Raw genomic sequence first — 26,653 nt, forward strand, 5'->3', positions numbered from 1 at the left:
TTGCGCTGCTGAGGCGAGGACAAGCAATCACTCAGCCATGCAGAAGCCCAGACAACAGGACTAATCTCTCCACCTGACTTGTGGAAGCTCCACTTTTTTTTCTGAATTATTTATTCCCCGCTGCGAAAGACAGTGTGGGACAATGGGGCCGGAGTAAAAGTAGATGGTGAATTTGTAGCCTTGACTGCAGTCTGCAGCACACATGGATGTGTTCAGCTTTGTGAAGATGCCAAAGCTGTCAGGGTGAGTCCGATGGTTGCTGCTGTGTATTTGCCTGTCCGTGGATGTGCCTGCTTGTTCTTTAGAAGGGGGTGTTTGCCTATGCCCATGTTGAAAGGCAATGATTGAGAGAGTGACACGGGAGTAACGTGGAGCAGTGTGATTAAAAATGCTGAGTTATTGATTGCTCAAGAGAGCAAGTTGTGCAGTCATGTATGATGTGAAATGAATGAGCAAGTGGGGTAGAGAGAGGAGGGGGTGGATGCAGAAGCTGATGCGGTTCATGTATCTAAACTGTCTGTATCTACAGTAAGTTCATAAATTTATCATACTGCAGACAGTGCTTATCGTTTGTTGGTTTAAGTGTTTTGTAATGTCATGAATCCTCCATATACTGAAACACTATGAACCCCCACCCACCCCCTCGAGTTGTCTCAGATTTTAAATCATATCAGTCAAAAGACCGTGGGTTGTAAATCATTTTCAAACAACATATTTTGGTGAGAGATATAAAGATATTCTCTTTACATAAATAACAGAGTGTGATCTGTCATTGGCCATTAGATTAAATATAAGTGGACATTTATTATGAGTGGTCAGGTTCACATACCTATGGCCAAAACGGGAGGATGAATGTTTACAGCTGATGTAGAGAAAAGCTGAAACCTTGCTGTTAAAAACTAGAAATTGGGAGAAAAACCCACCACGTTGCAGTTTTCATGTTTATTTGTATGTTCTTCACTTTGTAAAATTTTGTGTTTGAGAGAATTGAAAATACAGTTTGTTTATTTTTTTTTTTACAAGAGGTGATGGGGACTACATGATATGTAAACTAACAGTCCCGAGGAATTCATTCATTGCCAGGGCAGGCACCTCACCTTATGCACCCTTGGGTCTGCTAGATTGAGTTGATCTGCCCCAGTGGACAGTAATCCTCCTAGGGGATTTGGCTCCACTGTGAACACTACAGACCACTGGTGTTGGGAACACATGATCATAAAGGGGAAATATTAAATCAGATACTGGATATGTCACAAGAATGCCCATTCAGTGCATTTCATTTCATTTATGAGTCATCAACAAGACTGCGTTAGCATTTTTTTTTTTTTTTTTTAGTTTTCTTTTCATTCAGGACCAAAAGATTGTGTGGATTGTGGCGTTCACTGTAGCTTGTGTAGCCTTCGAACATATTATCGTAGTCAGTATTCAGTTCTTTTCTGTCGTATGCAAATCACAGCTCCTTTTGATAACATTCCTGTGGGAAAGCCGGCAGGTAGCAGGGATTCCATCAGATTATAGGGCCGTTGTTTTCCAGTTAGTATCCCTCCATGGCAGCATTTATGATGCAGCTCCCAGTGGACCACCAACGTCACTGCATCCTGTCACTGTTAATAACGCCACACAATGCTATCCCTGATTATGAGTTACCACTGCTACAGTGGCGTTTTTTTTTGTTTTCTCCCTCTCAGCTGCCAGCAAGAATTAAAGTCAGCAGGATGCTCTTCTGCTAAGGTTGATAGAACATTTTACAGAGAAACCCACTGTATATATTTAGAGCTCTACAAGAAAGGGAACATTTCCCCTCTTTGTCTCTTCCTCCTGCCTCACAACGCCCCCAGATGTGACTGCTGTCAGAAACAAAAGCAGCCTCTTTCTCTCATTTTCTTCATTCTTTGATTCTAGCAAAGATTTTCACATTTGATGTTATTGAAAGATAACTAACTCACATCCTCTTGTGTTTAAAAAAGCAAGTTTGAGTCATTTGACCGAAGTTGTTTTAGCTGCTCTGTTTTGATCTTTGTACGTAGAACTTTGCTGGAAGTGCTGTTACACTTTTCCATACATCCTGTAGGGGTTGTGTATGGTTTGTTGGCTACGGCAGTGTGGCGATAATGAACATGAACATAATGTATTTATGTAGAAAGTGCCAATTATCACTCAATCACCACAATTCTCTGACTCAGTACGGTTGCTGAAATGTGTGTATGTGTAGGTGATTGCTAAACATGCTTGTATTGCATGTATTAAAGAAAATGTGTTATTGTATGATGATGTAACTGTTTTTTTTTTTTTAAATCTCCCTTATGTAGAAGATTGACATAGACCATTAAATGTGTGAGTGGAAATGTGTTTCTAGAAGGTGTTGGCAAGATTTTGCCTCTGCATAAATAATATGAAAGATCAGTTGAATGAAATTACATTGGTCTGCGTGATTTTCTGCTGCTGCTTGCTGGCTTCGTTCATTCCTAGCTGTATGATTTTTGTTTTATTGTTTGTTTTTCTTGTTTGTTTTTTTTAATCCATGATGCGATCCATTGTTCGGCATGTTTTAACTGCAAACTTTTTGCACAGGAAATCACTGGTCTGGACACAAATTGATTAGCCTAAATGTTCATCAGAGTACACAAACACCAAAAGATCTGTCATACTTACCCGTTCAAATCAGCAGCTCCCAGGGAAGAGTGGATCAGAAATGGCTCAGGGTCAGAAATGGGAGCCAGCTGGATGGCGGATGAGGTCTCAGGCAACCATTTATTTTGCTCTGTCCTTTAGAGCTTTTAGCATAAAAGCCGTGAGTAGCACAATGAGGTGCGAGAGAATCCAAGTCTAGTTCAGTGCCCACAGGGTAAGTCCATGACTATATTTGGTTAATGTTTTACACAGAGTTCTGTGAAGCAAAGGAGGCCTGGGGACAATGCAGTGTAAGAATGAAATAATAATGAAGACACAAACGTCTTTCATTAGTTTTGTGTCTCTTTTTTTTTTTTTTTTTACAGCTAGATATAAAATTATAAATAAAATGAATGATGTTATACACAAGGTCAAATGACAAATTTAATGTGTGTGTATGCAGTCATGCACTTTAAGTTTTTAAATTTGTTATTTACTATATGTCTTGTGTTGTAAATGTTGTATCCAGCATTTGAACAGTAGCTCTTGTGTGAGTTAGTGGTGTTTAGTTGTTTAACAGGTAAATTAGACAGCGGGACTCTGAGGCTCACTTACACACTGTAAAATAGCAGGAGGATCATAGTGGGTGGGCAGTTTCCCAGATGCTGTTTTATTCCCACCCAGAGGAGATTAACTAACCAAAAACCTTTCTATATAGAGGCACCAGAGAGCTGCTCAGGATTGTGCGGTTGCCCATGGCAACAATATCAGTACTTCCAAAGACAAACAGAAATACAGTATTCAGTTAGAATAATGGGGGAAATAGACACTCCCATTCTGAAGCGAGTGTCATTGTGTAGAAAATTTCAATATTACTGCATACTGCCACTATATAGGGCAAAGTACAAATTCTAGCCACCTAGACTGTCTGATTTGGTTATGTTGCTATGTTACATCATCACTGTTTGCTTCATATGAAAGTGGGTTCTTGCATGCAAAGAAAACCCAGTGTTTTCTTTTCTGATGTCAAATAAACAGAATGTAAAGTGGACAAAAAACAGTGAAGTCTAAGTCACAAAATGGACGAGAACAGCAGAATGACTGAGCAATTATGTGTAACTGCATGGTCAGCTTCACTTTCACAGTGACATAAAAATAGCAGACACAATATAAATAGCAGATTGGGCTAGATTTGAGTATACGTTCTGCTGGGCTACCATACTGGCCACAGGATTAGAGCCAAGGTGGTGGTTAGCGAAGTCAAGCAGAGGGCAGATGTTTTCTTAAACAAAAGGCAGCGCGTTTGTGTCTTCCACAGGACGGAGGCAGTCTAAAAGAGGCGCAGAAATATGAGGCCTTTAATCAGCGAGGTTCCTCTCTGTCTGTGCCACTTCTCTGCTCCACTACCGGGCCTCCTCCCAGGAGATGGTCATCTCATCTGCTGTCTCTCCACAGATTTCATATCCAAACAGATTCACATTAGTGGTCTATCTCTGCATGAATGTCTCTGTTTAACTCAAGAGCTCCTAGAAAGTAGCGTCAAGGACTCTTCACCATGTGCCTCAAGTCATACTTGAAGCATTTCGCTCCCTGTCACACAAGGAAAGTGAACAAGTGCCTTTTTATTTTTAACTTTTTGCAGAGTTGAGTATGTGTTCAGTGATCGGTAATGATGTAGATAGTGGACAGGCACAGAGATCATCACCGATTTCAGACCCACAGCATGCAGTGGACTGAAGAAATCCATGAAGATTTAAGTTATTCTGTCTTTGAATTTCTTTAAAACTCCCAGTAATGTAATCGTGACAGTGTGATTGTATGAAGTGTGTGTTTGAGTATGTATTTATGCAGCAGAATCTGTGTTGAGTGTTGCTCAAACATAAGAGAATAGCTTGTTAAGATCCTATGAGACTATTCAACCAGACACACCAAGCGGGCTGAGTAATGAGTAATGTGATGTTTCATTCACGATGACATATACAAAGAAAAAATTGGAGTAATATTGCTCTCTGGACATGGAGATACCCCCCTCTTCCTCAACCAGTGTATGATGGGAAAGCCGTAAGAACAAGAAGAAAATGCAGCGTCCTCTTGCAATCAGCACATAAATGTGGGTTTAATTTTTCTACCAAGTGCAAATGGGAATTGTTGACGCAAACATTTCTCAGAGGCAAAAAAAAAACAAAAAAAACATCTTTCATTCTCAATATGCATAATGGCAGGCATGTGGCACCAGAGCATGGTTTCATATAGCCCACCCTCATAGAGATTGTTGCTGTAAATTATTCAAACTAACTTGAGTGTCTATGTTGTAATGTGCTCTTCTTAGCTGTGGCTTGTCTATAATGCATAGTTCCTCCCTAAATTAACAGGATTTCAGCCTTCGTTTGACACCAAGATGCTTCTTCGCAACTTGCTTGTATTCAGTGAGATGAAAGCGAAAGTGAACTACTGTGATAAAGCAAGGATCACGTTGTTCATGCAATTTTTATGAAGGACTGAAAAGTGATCTTTTCCCCATGTCTCAGACAGTGCAATTAAAGTAATATCTTCCAAATTATAGTTGCTGATAAATTTGGATGACAGACCATTGCCACTGTTCATCCTAATAAAGATATCAAGATAGATGCACAAAATGAAGAAAAATGTGCTTTAATCTTCAAATTTAGATTAAAAAACCCCGTTGTTAGTTACTGTGGAAGCAAAGGCTTAGTGCTATGGCATTATATTGATTATATTATTAATTTTATGAGCTATAAATCCTTTTTGCTTTTCATTTTGTTGTTAATTCCTTTTAAAGATTACTTTTTGGATGCTACTGAATAGTAAAGTAAGCACAATCTAAACAGATGTGCAAAATACAAAAAAGTCATCATGCATTTTGTAATTTTAATGCAATTTTTCCTGCGAGAAAATCCTTTGGGAACCTGCTTTTGCTTCCAGCTTCTTGTTCTAATTGTCCTCACTCTGACTCTTGGGTAACCTGTTCATGAATTGTGCAGCATGGCTTGCCCACTTGGCGCTCGATTACTTAGTCCGATGTGACTGTGCAGGCATCATTTATTAATGCTAGCTGGGGAAGATCAGTTTCACTGTCCACCAGTGGGTGAACCTTTTCAGTCTCTCTGTTAAGCTGTGAGTGCTGCGACTCAATGGCATAATGCACCTCCCGCCTGCAGACAAAAGAAATCAAAGATCACAGCATCTGTGACTGTGTGGTTAATACAGAAACATTGCGGCTGAGAGACAGAAAATGGATTTTGTGGAACAATTTGTCAGTTCAGAAACATGTTTTGAAGGCACAGCATCCGAAACTGTAAGTACAAAATGCTTTATGATGTTGTGGACCTTTGGAGAAATGTAAGAAAATATCAGTGCTAAAGGTGTAATCCTGGGAAAATATAAAATATTATTCATGTGCTACAGTTCTTTGACCTTCTTTTACTATTGACTAAAAATCTGCGACATCACACACTGCTGGCGTTAACATGGCTGTTAGCTTAATCCCAGGGGCTGAAATGGAGGGTACAAGTAGGAGTCATCAATGAGGTGAATATGGCTCCCAAAGTGTCAGACAGTATCCAGTTGTGTCCACACACACCATTTTAGCTGCAGGGAACGTGTTCTAAATATACACCATCGAGGCCTGCCCCCAGCTAATGTACTGTAGGTCAGATAAATCCATATCCATGTGGAAACACTAATATCCCCCAAACACACCACTGTATTGGGAAAGAAATCAGGTTGCTTCCTGTGCTCAGAGACCAATTTAAAATGTAGTGCATAAAAGAAAAACACCATTTTCAGCTACGCTACTTATTCTTCTATGAATTAATTATGATTTAATGCATCCAGTAGCACTTAGGTGTGTTTTGTTTATTAGTTTAGGGTGACCTCAGAACTGTACTTTGGTTTAGGTTGCATTATTTTGTTGCTAACTGCCCAACTGTTTGCATTAAATAGCTTTGTGGTATTGTGTAACCCTTCTCTCTGTGTCTATATTTTGTTGATGAGCTGGCAATATTTTATTCATATCTCATGAAATGGGCACGTGTGTTCATACAGACGGACATGCTCATGGGCACACCCACACAAACACACACTCTCATACAGATACAAGCACGCTGCACACAATTTATTATCAGCAGTACAGTAACTGGGGAAACATTTAGAGGCAAGGAAAGAGGGGCTTTGAATAATGAATGCGAAGAGCCCTGTTACACGGCAGACAAGCCTTTGAAGTGACATAACTTACTGCCACTGCTTTCATAGCATCACCAGTGTGCAGACACAAAGACAGAGATAAAGGGAAGACAAGAAGAGGGGTGGGGGGTGGGGGGTGGGGGACGTTGTGGTGCCGACAAAAAGACAGATGAAAACATTTTAACCAATTACAGCTCTCCTGAATACTTCAACTCTGCCAACTTGTAGCACAGGGACATGATTTTGCAGAAGTGCGTTGGTAAAATCAGCGGAAATTGAGATTTAGATGGGTGCTGTCTTACATACAACAGGCTACAATAAATTGTTGCGTCAGTGGCGGTCTCAGCTATTCTCTGATAAACTTTATCAAATCATCTTGGCATTGAGCAAATCAAATAACTACTCTATAAGAGAATTCCTCCGGGCAGCTTTTATAAAGAATCTGCTGACATCTAGAAATAAAACCAATTTCATGCCTCTCAAAGCACAAGAGTGAGGCATGACAACTCTGCCTGTGTGGCTAGCTTACGTAATTAATTTGATTTGTATTCACTGACTGAACTGTGGCTATGGGACATTGTTCATCACGCTGGAATCAGACATTCTCTCATCAGGTTTGAATCACTTCATATCAGCTATACAACTTATTTGTTCCTGTTGTGATTTGAATATCTCACTGGCCAGATGGATTAACTGAGCGTCAGTGAGCTGGACACTGCAGATGGTGTTAAGCAAGTAAGTTTGACTAAAGTTGATCTATGCTTTACTTCCTCTGCAGCCACAGGACCAAATCCTCAGGCTGGCCGCCCCCTTCAGGGACCTGGAGTTCTTCACAGGGACCCCCCAATGGATGGGATATGGGCACCAATAGAGAGGGGCGTGACTGCTACATCAAGTAAGTGCCCTGTGTTTAAAGAAACTGTGGGGGAGCTTTCTCTGTCCCAGATGTTTCAGACGCTTTGCCAACCTGTGATTATTCCAGCCACGTCACTGCCTCCACACGGTCTCCATCTGTGCATTCAGAATACTGATTCTCTGTTCCCTCCACTGCTGCGCACACTCTGCCCCTGCCTACTCTCACTCTCTCTCACACTCTCACACACCCACAATACTCCTCATGCAGTCTTGCAAATGCAGGAGAGGGCTTTTCAGAGTGTGAGTGTGTGTACGCTGCCGCTGATGAAGAAATTCACCTGTGCGGGGACTTGTTTTGATCTGAGAGGCTGCACGTTCCTCAGAGGATGCTGGGACAGTGTTATCAGCGTAGTTGATCCTTCGTAATTGGCACTCCTGGATATCTGCACAGGCAGGTAAAAAGAAACTCTCTGTTGGTTCTTTATATATTTGTGAGCACATGTCCCACTGTAACAAGTGAGTGTTTGCTGGTTTCATCTGTTGTGTTGATTCAGCTGGGCTTTCCTCTGTTTTTTCACATCTATGTTGTGCAATATGCATCCGTATTAGATCTAAAAATATTGTTGCATATATGAGCCACTGTGAGATTCAGACTTGCTAATTTTTTGCTTCTCTCATCTGTTCACTAGATTGTTATCTCCTCCCATTGATATCTATTATGATGGAATCTAGCATGAACCCATGCACAGTCGTTTTTGTTCTAGATGCACGTCGCAAATGCAAAAAAAATCCGTGTATGTGCATGGTGTACTGAGTAGAAGGTGAGCTACTTGTCACACATGGGTTACAACATGAGAAGCGTGATGTCAGAGGAGTTATATAAGACGTAAGGAGCAGTGAAAGTGCTGGATGCGCAGTGTGTCTGGATGAGGCAGATCACGGAGGCTGTTTTGGCTCCAGATTTAGCTTTCTAAATTTGAGAAAGGCTCATGAATAATCAAATGACTGTTTCTATGACTGTCAGTGACCATCTGAGTTTATTAGGGCTCCAGGGTGCTGATACTAAATTGTTGTAATTCTCAATGAAACGCATGTTTAGTCTGCGTGACAGGAGCACATGAATAAAGCAGTAGCAATTTAATATTTACATTGTGACAGACAGTTTTTAACAGATGTAATGTCATTGAGGGACTGCTATGACAATATACTGGAGGAGTGTGTGACAGAGTGGCTCAGTGTGTCTGAAAAATACCAGATTTAACAGGGACTTCTTGTTAAATAAGTTAAATCAACTAATTCTTTCACAGCACACAAAGATGTCAAAGTAAAGTGAACAGTGAACATCATTACTTAAATTGATTTCATCAAGGCATTTACCACATTTAATGGACAAAGCTAGATTTCCATTTGGGAGGTTGATAGCCAGTCACCTCAAACAGAGTGCCACAGTAAAACATATGCCAATAAAAACTGGCAGAGATTACATAATTCAAAAAAGAGGCAGGACAAATATAACCCCCTCAGCGCTAGTGCTTGCCCAAAATTAACAGCTGAGTATTTTCTACTGGTATGTTTGCGAGTTCGATACAAATCGAGTTTAAACTGGTATGTACTGCCTCCAGGAAATAGCCGTATGCCCGCACTCTAAATCCAACCCTGACAAAAGCTTTCGTCTTCTCCCGCCTTCTCGCCCTTTATATGTTAGCAGACTAACTGCCAGCCTTATACTGAAAGCATTACAACCCTAGGTTTAAAAACTCGCTTGAGTACTGTGTGATAAAGCCTAGCTTTAAGCAGCGCAGTTAGTGAGTCACTGACACGTTTTTCCTTGGGATTTATCATTGCCGTGTGCACTCGCCGGCTGACACCATTTGGTACTTCAAACCCATATACTCGACCAGCTGTATACTGTACATACTCACTGCCCTCTACACTTCCCTTACATGCCGGACTGTCCAACGAAGAATGCCAAAGTCAAGAAACCGCTTTGAAGCTGAGGGCCTCATGTGTACCAAAGTCAGAAAGCAGACTCAGAACTTGTTAGCCTGTTAGCTTGTGGATATTATTCCCTGTGCCAGGAAAAGCACTTCTTCATTTCATAAGTTTTTAGCTTTATGTAACATGCTGCTTAATATTCTTTAATTTCCACTTGGTACCAACATATTAATGTTAATGTGCCCTGCACTCTTGTGGCCTGAGAGGTGGACAACACCCAGTATTGGAAAACTTGAAATAGTCCGTACATTTCGAAGTCTGTACCCAGAATATACCGTAGGAAAAAAAAACTATCCAACATCCAAGCACTACTCAGCACCAACAAGTTGTGAACTGTGTCACAACAGCCTTTCAGAACAAGAGTAACCGAATTTTGCTTTTGTAAATGAGCTTACTCCACTTTGTTCAAAACATGCTTTATAAAAACAACAGTGAAAACAGTGCAGTTACAGTCAGGCTAACGTTCTTTGTTGCTTATTTTTGTTCTTACAGTGTGGCTTGTGATTGCTGCATAAAGCCTTGTGGAGCTACAGGAGCAGCTAATGGGTATTATTAGGGACCATTAGATGCATGGCTGTCTGCATAATGGGAATCTAGCCATGTTTAGCAGGTGGCCATGCAGGGGAGGAGACAGCACTCTTCCTGAATGCACAGGTCCATATGGTTTTGATTTGTGCACAATCTGTTGAGACAAAACTGACTCAAATCCAAAATAAATGTGTCTTAGTATGACCCTTAGATATTTTAAGCATTTACAGTATGCAGCGACTGTTGCTATGAGTTGTTGTATTGACTGTCAAGATGTTTTTAATCAGTATGAAACAGATTCTGTGTTTTAATGTTGATGTGATAAAGATGATTATAAAATGCAGCACTGGAAGAGGAATTAGAATAAACTTTCTTTTTTTAAGAAAATGGGGAAGAAAACAAAAGATAAGTGGTGTTTGACTCTTGTATCACTGTAATAATTATAGCCTTCAGTGGATAATCATAACCACATTTTAACTGATACATTTGTAAAACACTCTGGTTAATTCATCAACCAAAATAAATAATATTTGTCAAAGTGCTCATTGCACCAATTAAAAATCCATTTGATATCCTGGCCTCCTGTTTGCACTGCCCCACACTGACTGGGTATAGTGATCCTGATGTGGGTATGTTATGAATATTCTGCCTACAATCTCCCATTATTTGGACAGCCCCGTGGGCTGTCACACGGACTTACAGTCCCTATAATATTATTGCAAAATTATGCAAGAAAATGAAAGTCACTGTTAGCTACAATAGAGTGTATGTTAGTTTATGATGTGCTTAATTAAAATTAAGATACCACCTGCAGCTTTTATGACAGATGCAGATAATAGAAAATTTTACATTTAGGATAATTGTTGTTTTTGCGTGATCAGATTTGTTGAATAAGCCGCCTAAGGATAGTAAACACCAACTAATTTGACAGTAAAGGAGACACATTTCCTTAATTTTCCTGTAAGATGACGCAGTGAGTGGTTTTCCTTGGATAACCTGCAGGTAAATGTGGTACAGGGAGAATAATCCAGGTCATTATTTTTGATTAGCTCCTCCAAGTCTCTGTTTGACGAATGTATTAATCAATTCTTAAACTGACGTGCAAAATTGTAGTCGAAAGGCTTGAAAAGAATTATGTTCTGCTCTGTTTTCTCCATAATTATTGGAGTAAATGCACTACGTTTGTGGCTTTGTAGATTTTGCGATTGAAAAGCATCTGAGAGAATCAAGTTATAAGATTAATGCATTTTGCCCTTAGCTTCCCAGTAGCCATTTCAAAGGCTGTCTTTACTGGCTTTTATAATACTGGTGCAGTAAGAGCAAATATTTTGCTTTACATAATTGCAGAAGAACAAATATTGGTTGACTGAGTGCATCAAGTAAGGACATTTTTCATTGACATTGTTTGAGCATCTGAACAAAATATTACTCAAAAAAATAGTAAGTATAGATATATATATGGAGAGTATAGAGTCAAATACAGTATATCTAACAAAACCGCCTCAAACATTGCAATGCACTGCTTGAAAGAGAGAAGACGTTCTCTGTCTTTCATTACACCTTAATGCAGATGTGTTGCCAAGCTCTCCAATGTAAGACTTGGGGCTATGTAATTTTTAATTGAAACAAATAGTATCTTAATTGCAAATATATGTATTATAGCCTCCGATAATACTCACAGTCCATATTATATTAGAATGTATTACCATTTCAATTGAATCACTAGCACATTATTTTTGAGGCATTTGTTTAATTATCATTAAAAGAAAAACAAGATTGGCTGCCTCTGCCAGCATCCGTGTGCTCGTTCAGATTTTTGCAGAATATCCTCTGGATTTCTTTTATAACACAAATAAATTTCTTTACCGTACAAAATGGAACTTTTAATTACTTTGTAAGTCAGCATGTGCATGTGAATTGTTGTTGTTTTGCAGAAAAAGGGAGTAGGAGGAGGGATAAGAATAAAGTCCTCATAATGCAAAGCATTTATGTAAAATGTCTGAGTTTTAAAGCATTCAAATCAAGTAGCTCCTTTTACATCTAGCCTGATGATCACAATTGTTCAGCTTGTACAGAAATGTGTCATAGACTTTATCTGAAACTAAACAATGACACGATATGATCCATTTAGAGCATCTTTGTACTGATTGACATAAATTGTAGCATAAGACTTAGGTGGTTAATTTTAAGCCTCATTTGACGAGAGTAGGCTTATAAAGTCAGTGTTTACAGACTGGTTGTAATATTTATCTTCCTTTTTTTTTATTCTTTAAAGGTGAATGTGAGCGCATCATGGAGACTGGGTTCACTCCTAGTTTAAGACTGATATTACCACTAAAAAAAACACCTCTGTTATCTTCTGTTTAGCAGTTTACCTCCTAATGACGGCTCACGTGTCGATCATGACGTGGTTGTTGACAGTCACTGAGCTTTGAACATCTTGTTGTTCTTGTTGTTGCTCTTTTTTCATAGTATTGGGATTGCGATTGACAGATCTCACTGTGTCTTTGTGCCATGAAAGATTAATTGTTAGTATTTAGTGGTGAATAGTACATGTGTCAAGAATAACTGTGAATTACACAGTCTGCCCACAGCTTTAATTAACCAACATTGTTGGCACCATAGGGAGCCGCTGCTGCCTTTGCAGCCAGGGAGAGACGAGGAACACTGCAAAAACTCACAGATCACAGAATGTGTGGACGCTGCACACAGTTTGTGCACGTCTTCTGAGCTCAAGACAAAGAAAAACACATTGATCAGGATAACTGAAGCAAAGGGACGAATACGGTTTCAATTCTAGAAGCTTGTTTGCAGCCACCTATTGATGGCAAGTCTCAAAGAGTCAGGAGATTTCAACATGATCCTCCACATTATACCTGTTCTGCATCCTTATTAGCGTGGCAAGGCAAAAGCCTGTTGTGTAACACATTACAGTATGAGTACTACAGAATACTGTAACTGCTTCTTGGTGAAGCACACAGTGGATATATCTGCAATGTGAGAATACAAACATTGGAGCTTGATTACCATCGCCCACATGATCTATTTTTGCAGCATTGCTCTTGTTCCTTATTTTCAGTTTCTGGCATCCTGTCTTTAAACATCTTGAGGATTTGGTCCAATGGAAAACAACCATTTTCTATACAGTTAAATTGTTACATTTACTGTTGTCCTGTTGTCCCACGGTCATTGTTTCTTGAAGGTGATTCTTTTTAGTGGTTAAATCAGTTTGGCCATAATATTGTGAAACTAGAGCTAGATCATTTTCATTAATCTGCCTGTTACTTTCTTGATTAACTGATTAATCATTTGTTCTTTGAAATATCAGAAAATTACCCATCAGAAATTTGCAAAGCCTTTAGGTATCCATCTATCTATCTATACAACGTTGATTAACTGTGTGGTGTAATGACTGAATACATTGTTATAATGGTGAAATTTATAAAATCAATTGTTTCTTTTCCCCAAACAGTGGTTTCACAGCTCCACGTACAAAACCAGTGCTTTACAATGTAAAAAGAGCAACCAGAAACATTTTCTTTCTTTCTTTTTTTTATCATTCCCACAGCCACGTCTCCCAGAGCAGCTCCCTTGAGGAGATTCGTCTGGACGGAGACAAGTTTGTGCCACCAGCGCCCCGGAAGGTGGAGATGAGACGAGACCCAGTGCTTGGCTTTGGCTTTGTGGCAGGCAGTGAGAAACCTGTGGTGGTTCGCTCAGTCACACCAGGTAAAGTGACCCAGCTGCGAAGTGAGCTCTTATACTGCAGTGACTCATTCGATCCGTATCCATTATCAACACTTTCGCAGAAAGAGAAGAAATACTCCTAAAATATATGAGAGGGGAGAGGAAAGCCACTCAGGCTGTAGTTTACGTTGATGATTCATTGATTTTAACAACCCCGAATGAGTAAGCATTCATTAGCGCCTCAAGCCACAAGACGGGAAACCAAGAAAATCAAGAAAAATACTAGTATTGTGCACACTTTGTACCACATCTTGTTTGGTGTGTGTTGGCAGGGGGTCCATCAGAAGGCAAGCTGATCCCAGGGGACGAGATCATCATGATTAATGATGAGCCGGTTAGTTCAGCGCCCAGGGAGAGGGTTATTGACCTTGTCAGGTATGACAACACAGTAAGGTGAGATGCTATTTGCCTGCTGTTAAACCTGTTGTTGGTAATTCTCCAGTGCCTGAAGAGTATTCATCCTTCTTGGAGGTTTTCATGTTCTACTGTCTTACAACACTGGATCAAAGTAGATTTAGTGCGGCTTTTTCACAAAAAGACCATTTAATATCGAGGGAAAAAACAGGTATCTATAATATGATCAAAATTAATTACAAATGCAAAAACACTTGTTTGCATTAAGTAGCACATTTCCTTTAATGGGCACGCCTGAATCATCACTGGTGCAGCCAGTTTTAGTTAATTGGAGACCACCTTTGGGTTGTCAAGGGCTTTCGGTTGATTGTAGCATAAGTGCACCTGGACCTGGAGGGTCCTACTTTTAGTGAGTCGGTATTGTGTCTGAACCTACGTCATTAAGACAAAGAAACAACTCAACAAAGAGGCGGCTGAAAAGCGCAAGTCAGGGGAGGGACACACCAACATTTCGGTGTCACATTACTTCCCCTTTCATTCGGTGTTGCAAAAACAATAAAACATGAAAACTTCTGAGGAGAATTCACTGCAACTCAACTTTGTAGTTCAGTGTGATCTTTTATTTATTTATGGTTTTACTCCCAGTTTGTTTCTAATCAAAGCTATTTAAATAAACTACATTTTCTTACAGTTTCTGTCTTCACTTGCTATCCAGAATAAGAAAACACTAGAATTAATCCATCACTGCATTTTGTTTTTATTTTCATTTTAAAGTTCCACAAAACCAAATGTTGCAGCTGAACAGATTTGGTACATTATAGTCGGCACCTGCTCTATTCACTGCGATTCAGTTTCAACGTTGGTGCTCACGTGTTTCATGCGGCCGTGAGCGTTCGGTCTTCATGCAAAGTGTGCGGCAGTCTGTAAACAGTACAGTAGTACTGGTAAAAGTGCCCATGTGGACACTCCTTCACAGTGGCCTTAAATGAGCCTCACCTTTGCAGTAAAAGTCTGCACTGTGGAGGCAGGACAGGGGGCTGCCTGGAGCATCACGTGGACACAATGTTCCTCCTGCTGTTGTCCACCATGATGTGTCAAAAACTGCATCCAGGAGAACTGAAATATTTCCAGATTTGATTTCCCCTATCCACCGCATTTTGTTTATTTGTTTTTTGGTTGCATCTTTTATTGAAAATGAATCTTTCATAAAAAAAAATGTTCTGTCTTTCCTGCAGGAGCTGCAAGGAGTCCATACTGTTGACCGTTATTCAGCCGTACCCGGTAAGTTTCTGCGTCCTCTGTGAATGAAATCATCTACATTCCATTCGTTTGTGTGTTTGGAGCTGATTATTTTGAAAGCTAGTCATTAATCATGCCATATGTTTGCGCTGGCACTGTATCACTAATGCCTTAGCTGAGTGTTACAGCCGGGCTAACTCAAAGTGAGTCCAATTGCTGCAGTCTTTCCAAGTCTTCTCATGTCGTAGCGTCAGATCCTTGCGAAAACCTCAGATGAACCTGCCACATCAACATTTACTCGAGTCACGGGGCACCAGATGGTGGTGAACACACAGCACCAGGAGCATATATTTGGCCTTTGTTTGCAGTTCACATAATAAGTCAGTGGAAATGGAATTATGCTTGAATTCCTTCCAAAAATAGACCAAAGCACCAGTGTGAGTTCACAGAAAACATACAGTATACAGTGTGGCAGCAACCGTATGATGAAATCTGGCTACTCTCCACACACTGTGGCAGTAATTATAAACTGAAAATGTAATGTCTAGGTACATCCATTCACGTTGCATTTTAATTAATCATTTTGTTTGGTGTCAGTGTTTAAGACTCTTTAAGACTCTCAGCATGATGAGTCACTTAACATGAGGCTAAACATGAATGATTTGCAGGAAAAGTGTAATTGTAATATTTCATATATACTCAGAGGACCAAGCAAGGCTTATAATCCATCCTGTAATTATTTCCTTTTACTAGGTGTTTCTTTGCAGGCTCAATGACACAACAGCAGTGAGCGTGTCCTTGCTCTTATGCTCTTATAAAGTGCCACCTTAATTGCATCAGCACAGAGTGGAGACATGGGATGTCATCATGTTTCAAAAGGGAAATGTCCTTGAAATTCGTGGAGATGAAAAATACATGACTCATCTCTGAAGGAACTGATTGTCCTTTAAACCTCTGGTTTTCTTTTTCTTCTTTCCCTCCAAAAGTCACCCAAATCGGCATTCATCAGCGCAGCCAAAAAGGCCAAGTTAAAGACTAATCCTGTTAAAGTCCGCTTCGCTGAAGAGGTCATCATCAACGGCCAGGTCCCAGTAAGTCACGTTGGACACTGATTCACTCTGTACACATCAAGGTTCTGCACAGCAAACGGCAGCAGCAGACTTGAACTCTTAAAGCTAGAGCACAGAGCAGAGTGAAGATATTAGAATTAACTGACTAAAATTAAGACACGCATGAGCAAAAAAGAAGAAAAAAAATGCACCTCCTCTTTCTTTTTCCTTTTTTCCTTTTCATCAACCTCCGTCAGTGGGATGAATTAGAGCGCATGTGGGTATGATTGACAGAAAAAGGGGGACCCTGTCACAGAGAGCTTCCCCAATTTGTTGGATGTGTCACACAAAGAAGAGGTTTTTAGGAAAAGAGCTGCAAAGTAAGGAGACTATCAGGCAGTCATACCCTCTGAGAGGAGGACAGCCGCAGAGAGTGATCATTAAGGAGGATGCATCAGTGTGTTACTTTATATTATTCTCACTACTGCGTTTACTCAAAAGAATGTCATGGAAATAGATGGCATTCGACATTTTGGATAATAAGATCGTTCATCTTTCTTGCTGAAAATTAGGTGAGAAGATGAACATTATTCTCATATAGTGCTATTGGAGATGGTTATCTTAGCTTAAGCTTAAGTGAAGCAGCTAGCTGGATCTGTCCAAGGGTAAAAAAAAATGATCTCCAACTCCTACTGATGCACTTAAACTACAGTATATAAACAACTTTCAATTAGAAAAACTGAGATTAGTTGATCCAACAATTCTCATTCCATCCTCAGGAAACAGTGAAGGACAACTCCCTTCTTTTTATGCCAAATGTTCTGAAGGTGTACCTGGAGAACGGGCAGACTAAATCATTTAGATTTGACAGCAACACATCCATTAAGGTAGGTGCTGGAAAGATCCCTGCTTCATTATGAAACACTGTTGCATAATCTAAAGTTTAAATGTTGAATGTCATTCACAGCTGCACTATACATAAAATGCCTACTCCTCTTTTCACTATGGCCTTCAGAACCTTCTCTGAACTTAATTGTGATTCAAGCAAAATGGAGCTTGATCTTAGTGAACAGGGAGATCTTGGTCAACAGTTTACATTTCATTTTGTTCATGTTTTTGTGTTTGTTCAATCGTGACAATGACTTATGGTTATGGTTTTGAGCTGAGCCTGAACACTGCTGCATCTGCACAGTTTTCACGCTGTATTAACTTTGACTTTGTTTATGTGAAAGGACGTCATCTTGACCCTGCAAGAAAAGCTATCCATTAAGAGCATTGAGCACTTCTCTCTGATGCTGGAGCAAAGAGCCGAAGGATCTGCCAGCAAACTCATGCTCCTGCATGAGCAGGAGATGCTAACTCAGGTGAGACAGCTCTCTCATGTGCCAATAAACAGGACAGACGCAAGTAAATAATAAACTTGATGGCAAAAACATAGAGAGGATACCATCCTTCTCTTCAGTATATAGTTAAGTATTTTTGTATTGATACTGTAATGTGCAGTACTACACTGTACAACAACAGAAGAAAATTCAGGCTTGTTCTCAGTTTGACCGAATGTGCATGAAAAATGTTAATGAAATAGTTTGTCATTTTGGGAAATATGCTTTGTCACTTTCATGCCGAGAGATAAGAGAAGATCAATACATTTATTTTACTTGCCTGTTAATTAAAGAGATGAAACCAGGAGACGTTAGTTTAGCTTGTAGCATAGCATAAATGCATAAACTTAAATCCTGGACTACGGGGAATCACTGCTTCCAGCCAAGAAATAGTCCAGGAAAACCACTACTTCTTGTTTTTACACTTTGGTTCTTGTATGGATTAAACAAAAGAAATACAAAGTGCTAATTAGTGATATTTAGAGGTGCTAGTAGGTCATTTTAGTTAACTGCGGCTAACTGTTTCTCCCTATTTCCAGTCTTTATGCTAAGCTAAGCTAACCATCACCTTGCTCCAACTACATATTTAACAGATCAAATGTTGCATGTAATTAAAATATCCCTGTTTCTAAACCCTGTTTATCTGTAAAAAAAAAAAAAAAAAAAAAAAAAAAAAAAGCTTAATAAATAATCATCTTGAAAAACGTGTAAGCACTAACGGGACCCTCCTTGTCTTCAACTTGTACGCTAGGTGACACAGAGGCCAGGGTCACACAAGATGAAGTGCTTTTTTCGCATCACTTTTGTCCCAAAGGATCCCCTGGACCTGCTTAGGAGAGATGCAGTAGCATTTGAGTACCTCTATGTTCAGGTGAATATCAGCAGATGCAGGTAACACATAACAACGTATTGTGAAATATGCTAGTCTGGATGTTAAACTATAGTGATGGAAAACACATGGTTGCTGTGGGTGTGTTGTTGTCTTGCATTTCATGATAAGAAGAGTGACTGAAGTGTAACCTTTTCCTGTCCTCTCTCTCTCTCTCTCTCTCTCTCTCTCTCTCTCTCTTTCTCTCTCTCTCTGACCCCTCCAGAGCTGTAATGATGTGGTATTGGAAAGATTTGGGTCAGAGCTGAAATACGACACAGCCCTCCGCCTGGCTGCTCTGCAAATGTATATTCTAACCATCAATACCAAGCAGTCCCAGAAAGTTTCCCTGAAGTATATAGAGTAAGTAGATTGGATTTCACACTGCGTCATGCTTGTTGGGATCAGCTTCATGTCTCCCCTCTACAGAGCCATTTTGTTGTTTCTAAGGACTTATTCTAGCTGTAGAGGATACCACGAGTCCACCACGCTGTTATTCAATAAAATAATAATGATCTCACTGGTATTATTCTGCTGCAATGCCAGAAGATACATCCCTGCTGGTTAGTTAATAATTCTGAATGTACCCAGCCGGTTGATCAATGCACCACCTCTAGGTGAAGTAAATCGATCACTGGTCAAGAATGATGACTTGACTGTTTTTCATAGTGATTGAGTGACCTTTTTTTTTTAATCTTTATGAAATGTGCGTATGCAGGAAGGAGTGGGGTCTGGCGTTGTTCCTGCCTCCTGCAGTGCTGTCTAGCATGAAAGAGAAGAACATCAAAAAAGCCCTCACTCACATCCTCAAAACCAACCAGAACCTGGTTCCGCCTGGTAAAAAGGTAGAGTCTTCATCTCTCTCTCTCTCTCTCTCTCTCTCTCTCTGTATCTCACACCATCTCCCTCTCTTTGCCTTGCACCACATATGAAAAGACTCTTGACTACCACCTAGTGGAGTGTTGTTTCAAAAGAATGTTGATGGGTGGTGGCTTGAATAGACAATATTTCACTTTTCTTTATCTCAGTTAAAGGACTTTCGGCCGTGAAGAGCTCATTAAAATTATTTCTTGTATCTTGTATCTAACCCTACATCTCTTGTTTCTCTCCTTTTCCAGCTGACTGCCTTGCAGGCAAAGGTCCATTATCTGAAGTATCTCAGTGACTTGAGGCTATATGGAGGACGAGTGTTTAAATCTACACTAATTGTGAGCAACACCATCCTGCCATTTCACACTGTATTCAGCTAGGGTGTGGCATTAAACATTTGACAGGCCATGTACTGTTCATTTGCATTCAGAAAGTGATATGAGTGTTAATACTCTCTTCCTGTTTACAGCAAGGCGAGAAGCACACAGAAGTGACATTGCTGGTGGGGCCTAAGTATGGCATCAGCCATGTGATTAACACCAAAACAAACCTGGTGGCACTTCTGGCTGATTTCAGTCATGTCAACCGCATTGAGATGTATACAGAAGATGAGAACAGGGTTAGAGTGGAGCTACATGTCCTGGACGTAAAGGTTAACAAGCCTTCTGCCCTTTTTAAAACAAAAGCATGTGCTGACTGGTTTGTGAATATTTTCTGTAGTTTTACCCAAACAACACCAAGTCTGTTCAGTATTCATTACAACCTCATTCTACAGACCCACTCTCCCATTTATTTTGCGCTAATTGTCATCTGCTTATCTGCCTTTTTTACAGCCCATCACTCTGTTAATGGAGTCTGTTGATGCAATGAATCTGGCGTGTTTGACTGCTGGATACTACAGATTACTAGTGGACTCTCGACGCTCCATCTTCAATGTGGCCAAAAAAACAGACAGTATGGAAACAAGTATGTCTGAAATTATCCCAATGACTCATGAAAAAGTTGTTTTATTTAAATAGATTTGTTTCATTTTTTGGTTCCTCTTTGCAGGCAACGCAGCGAGAATAAAGCAGAACTATCAGGCCATCGAGTGTACATACAGCACACCTCATAAAGGATATGAGGACAGAAACAACCAGAGGTGCAGCCAAGATTATTCGGACCAGGAGTGTGAATACCTCGACCATGGGAGATGCGAAGGCCAACCAGTTTACATAACTGAGATCCACCAGCCCCAGCACTCAATGCACATGTCAGAGAGAGCCGAGTGCTGCAGAATCCCTTGCTCCCAAACGTACCTCAACATCCCAAGGCCCAAATCCCAAGACTCTTCCAGGAGTGCAAAGGTCTCCTTCATATTTGGAGATCCCCCCTTAGACGGCGTAAACCCCCAAAATCTGGGCTACCAGCGACTGATGGATGAAAGCCCAGAGATTCTAGACAATCATAGCCCCATGTACAGGCGTCTCGAGGAGGACTATAAGATGATGGATGCCATAGAAGACGGGGATGGATATCAGTACTCCACCAAAATCTTTGGTCCTACTGAGTGCATCGAGGAGCCGCTGCTGCACGATATCTGCTACGCAGAGACAACAGATGACGCAGAGGATGAGGATGACATCAGCTGTGAGGAGGACATGGTGATAAGTGACATTGACAAGCCTACATTACTGTCACTCTCAGGATCCAGCGATGACATCATTGACTTGACCTCCCTCCCTCCCCCACCCGAGGGTAATGACGAGGAGGACAATGACGTACTGCTGCACTCTCTTAACCTGGCCATTGCTGCTCCTCCTCCTGGCTTCAGGGACAGCTCTGATGAGGAGGAGCAGCAAGGGGCTGGGACTCGGGCCCAGGGGGCCCGCAATGATATCCCAGTGTCTCTCATAGATTCAGTGCCCACCCACGGAGCAGAGGGCCATGAGGAGCCTCTGGACGATGCAGTGGTGTCCACCTTACAGGCACTCGAGGCCCTTGCTGCATCTGAGGAACAGAGTCCAGCACAGTCAGAGAGTAGCACAGGTTCTCCTTACACTATTGTAACGTTCATCCATTAACACCACACATGTTCCAGCCATTCACTTTTGATTTGTTGTTGTTGATTTTTTTTTCAATAAAGCCCATTTTGTTCTATGTTTCCATTTGTGTGAGTATTTCTTCATTCATTTGAGCATGCAGACAGCTGTGTTCATGACATTATCATTCATTTTGTCAACATTTGTTTTGTGGATCATTTTGTTCGTTTTCTCATTTGCACACTGCACAATGTCAGATGTTTGTTGCTAAAAATCTGAAAGCAAAAAATGTTTGTTGTATAGTATGCTGTTTTATGTCAACAACAGTTTTCTATCATTTTTTTATTGATGCAAAAAAAATTCAATTTCAAGTGGAATGTTATTATGTAGCGATTTATTTTGTTATTGTCAGTGTTATTCCAAAGTAATCATTCACTCGTTTTCTCATTCACTTGCTGATATGCATTGCCACTGCCATTACTTATATTTGACTAACTCACTAATCTGTGATATTTTCCATTTGCCTCAGATGGAGTTGTTAATGAGGTGTTTGTCTTTCTGTGATACACAGGTGTAGAAATATCACGAGCATTTAGTCCCGAGTCCTCCGATTCTGGCAACGAGACAAACTCCTCTGAGATGACAGAGAGCTCTGAGCTGGCCAGCGCTCAGCGACACTCAGACAACCACCTGAGGATGCATGTAGCCATGACAGAAGGATACCATACGGCGAATGAGGAGAAGACAGAGGTGACTGCACAGAGCGATGGTGGAGCAGGAGCAGTGCAGTACAACCCCCGGGAGCATCAGGAGGAGGAGGCGAAATCATCTGCTGTGGCCTCCTCCCAGATATTTCACTCAGATGGTGGTGAGATGGAGCCAGAGACAATGGAAATAAAATCTGTTAGTGAATACTTCACTAAGATGCACATGGGCTCAGTAATGAGCAGGCAGAGAGGAAAACAGAGGGAGGCAGAGAGCAGAATGCATGGAGATACCTGCGAAGCATCTGATAGATCGCACATGACTTCCCAGGACTCATCTAAAGAGGAGCCCCCTCATCTTGTTGGGAAGTATAACGCTTTCACTGTGAGAGATTCCTATTACATGAATCAACTTGATCTGGGGCGAACTCACTTTAAAGACAGGCATCAAAAATTGCAGCAGAGAGCGTCCGGAAACAAAATGGCAGACAATATCGCTCCAGAATGTGTGAATGACTCACAGGCTTCCCACGCAGACAGGTTGACAGTAAAGGGAGAGAAACAGGACTCAGATGAAAGAAGCCTAAAGTTAAATGCCCATCTCCGCTCTCCATCCAAAGCGCCCGTCCCTGTGGAGGGAGATGCCACTTCCCAGGATAACGAGCAGCAGCAAATTAAGATTCCAGCATCGGAGCAAGACGTCACACGGTTATATGAATACCATGTGAGCAAGCGCATGTCATCGATACAGAGTGAGGGCGTTCATTCCCTCCAAAGCTCACAGTGTTCCTCTATAGATGCCGGTTGCAGCACAGGCAGCAGCAGCTGTGCCACTCCGATGGATTCTCCTCTTTGTGCCACAGACAATATGCATGTACTGTCAGAGTCCTCGCTCAAGGGGCTGAGTTATGTAACAGCTGAGGAGAAGGCATATGGGCCTCTAGGCCACGGGAAGGCTGGCCATCCCATGGACCCCACCCTGCTGAGGAAGATCCATGCAGCTACCAGTGCTGAGCCTGGGTTCACAATTACACGGGATGGCAGTCACAGGATGCCCAAGATAAAAGAAACCACAGGTAAAACTAAACAGGAGGGTGCTCCCTCTCTTATGTATGTCTGTGTTAGTGGATGAAAGCGGCAAAAGGGAATTTTAAGAAAGTTGCTCATTATAAGAAAATAAGATATACTTCAAGGGGTCAATTTGCACAAATTGCAAGAATACATATTATCACTTATGTCTAATAGTATGTAGTTAAACGGATAGTTTTTTTTTTTTGTAAATAAATGCTTAATGCTGTGAGCACCACAAATGAAATCCCATTCACCTCTATCATATTGAGGTGGTGGTAGAAAGATATCTCAGAATGTGGGCAAATAAAACCAAAACTATCTGCATGCCTAGATGCCACGAGAGGTAACATTTTGGGAAATATTCTTATTTACTCTCTTGACTACTACTACTACTACTACTACTACTACTACTATTACATGTGTCCGTTTCATATGTAGCTGGAGCCACCAGCTAGTTAGCGTTGCATAAAAAACTGGAAACAGGGCAAAGTGTAAAAAGGGCAAGTTGTGGTTTCTCTGGGGTCATGTGTGGTGATTTCCTGCTGTATTGTCTTCACCGTGAGGTTGACAGGCAACCAGCAGAGTCTCTAGGAAGTTACTGTGTCCATCCAAGAAATTGTCCAGAATATAACTCTCTGTAAAACCACAGCTTCCGTTTTTACTACTTCAGTTTTTGTGCAGATAAAGCAAATGGAATACAACGTGCTAAATTGTGAGCTTTAGAGGTGCTGGTAGGATTTTGTAATCTTCAAACACAGGTTAGCGTTATACTGAGTGGACAGTTAGAGTGGTATCACTATCAAAGTGAATAAGAATATTTCACAAAATGTCAAATTATTCCCTTGAATGTCACATTTGCTGTTTTCATCCATTTAATCTTTCAGAGGTAAAGATATCTCCTTTTAACAAGTATGGGAATTCAGTTTGAAGAAAATAATTCTATCATTTTAGATTCATGAATACTTGAACTAGTAACATCTAATGAATAAAAATATTTTATTACATGTAAAGATATGCTGTCAGCGAGATGCTTAACAGTTCTCTTTGTTTTACTACTACCCCTAGTGTAGCTTGCACACAGCTGAAGAAGGCTGGGGAAGAGTCATCTTTAGCTCTCTGTAATGAGACCAGTACCACCACCAAAACCATGTCACCATCATCATTACGAAGTAGCACAGAGCCCAGCTGGCTTACACAGGCCAGCCCGGAACCCAACTCACACGCCCTGGCTTCCCCCTCATGCGGATCTTCATGTGACCCTACAACAGGCAGCCTCAGGAAGCCACGCAGGGTTCGGATGCTCAGGAGGAGCTGGAGTACCATGATGCCAGTTTCTAGGAGCTTAGAAGCACTGTTAGAGAAGACCAAAGCCACGCTCACCGGGAAAAGTGCTAGTCAGAATTTCCAGTCTCAAGATGCCCCAAAAGTACAGAGGAAATTCTCTTCCAAAACCTTGCCCAAAAGCTTGTCCCAGGGTTCAGTCGCATCTAATTCATCTGGTAGAGGGGTGCTTAGAGGAGCCTCCCTGTTGCTGCCAGACTCGACAGCACCAAGGCTGGATGCAGGTGCCTGGAGGTGTCATGGGCCGTTCAGTCACTGCTTTCTCAGGAGAAAGACAAACACCGATAGTGACGATGGAGGCAGAAAAATGCCCTCAGATGCTCTGTCTTCTGTCAGCTCAGTTTCTTTCAGCCGCGAGGAAAACACAAAGCAGAAAGCAAAATATAAAGCTGAGCAGAGTAATAAGGCCATTGCTACGAATGACATAAGTCTTAAAGCAAGGCTAGCACGTGTAAATTCAATGAAGGGAAAAACCTACAGTCTTCACACTGGGTTTGCAATTGCACGGAAGGATGCCTTAGAGATGATCGGCGTGCTGCGTTCCAGCGTGGGCCACTTGTCCAGAGGTGAAAGGCCCGAGGTCAACGAGGCTGACATGGAAACATATTCCCAGCTGCTTTTCATGCAGGCCAAAGTGCTGAGCAGGGCCTGCAGTCAGATGGCCGTAGAGTACAGCAGTCCAGAGGAGTTACTGCTCACTCTGACGCACAGCTTCCACACACTCTGCTGCCTGACACAAGCCTGCATGTCACTAGTGGAAGGCCTGAGCACCGAGAGGGAGCGGCGTGAGGTGGTAGCCAAGGTGGATGAGGTCGTCATGAACTACGTATGCCTGCTGAAAGCCGCTGAGGCAGCTTCAGGACGCTCCCCCAGTGACCAAAGTGTGAATGCATTGACACATCACTCTGCCACCATGTCTGCTATTATAAACGCACTAACTCACTCACTGACAACACTGCTCAACAAATAAACTGTTTGTCTATTTTGTCTCGATTATTGATTTTAAAGCCATACATAAGAGACATGGGTTTAACAACCAATGTGAACTGCTGTGAAAAGAAAAATCTTGCCTTGTGTATACAATATTTTATTATGTAAAGTAAAAATAAAATTATATGAATCATTAAAGTTTTAAATAGATTATATTAAGGCCTCTATGAAGAAGCATACAACCCTCCTCTAAAGTATATTATCTAATATTACATAAAAGGGATTATTTTAAGGATTTATTAGTTATATTAGGGGCTTAACATGTAGATTATTACAACCTTATTAGAACCTTGTTTATAAATTGTCAAAATATATATTATGTTGGAGAAATGCATACACTATATACAGCTGTAGACAAATCATTGCACAGGACAAGACATGATCAAATAAAAGTAACGCATATGACTTTTTCATTTGCTGGATTCACCTTAATTTAATGAATACTTTACACATGAACACTGAGTACTTTCCTGTTATTTTTTGTCAACATCATTAAAAAGATTAAAACTTTTGAAAAGTCTAATTTCAAATGCTTTTTGTCTATTTGTGTTTGCCTCCTGTCTGGTGTATAGTTCTGTTTACCATCAACCTCATACAATACCTCATTTTTCAAATTTTGCAGTGGTACCTGTAAGTTCCTTATCTTTACTTCTCATTTCAGTTGATCTCTGAAGCATTAAAACAGAATAACAGAGGCTGACAGAGTGACTTTTCGAGACTGTACGGTTGCTCATAAAATTGCATTATTCATACAGAAAAGTTGCTTGACCCATGTTTAGTTGTATAACTATGTTTAATAATTCATTATTTTACATTTACTCATGCC

At 40.8% G+C, this 26,653-nt stretch overlaps 1 protein-coding gene across 1 annotated transcript; it reads left to right on the forward strand.

Moving 5' to 3' along the window:
* Positions 1–202: 202 nt before the first annotated feature.
* Positions 203–26,285, forward strand: LOC111218902 (FERM and PDZ domain-containing protein 4-like). The gene is made up of 17 exons (XM_022741387.1): positions 203–243; positions 7,592–7,708; positions 13,760–13,920; positions 14,211–14,313; positions 15,528–15,573; positions 16,518–16,622; positions 17,360–17,467; positions 17,813–17,944; positions 18,714–18,833; positions 19,057–19,193; positions 19,549–19,675; positions 19,949–20,038; positions 20,170–20,352; positions 20,534–20,666; positions 20,751–21,719; positions 22,293–23,501; positions 24,567–26,285. Exons 1-17 carry the CDS (start codon positions 203–205, stop codon positions 25,805–25,807), a joined length of 5,022 nt encoding a protein of 1,673 aa, XP_022597108.1. The 3' UTR covers positions 25,808–26,285.
* Positions 26,286–26,653: the final 368 nt, after the last annotated feature.

The sequence above is a fragment of the Seriola dumerili genome, unplaced genomic scaffold (genome assembly GCF_002260705.1).
Source record: "Seriola dumerili isolate Sdu_G_001 unplaced genomic scaffold, Sdu_1.0 BDQW01000052.1, whole genome shotgun sequence".
NCBI classification, from domain to species: Eukaryota; Metazoa; Chordata; class Actinopteri; order Carangiformes; family Carangidae; genus Seriola; species Seriola dumerili.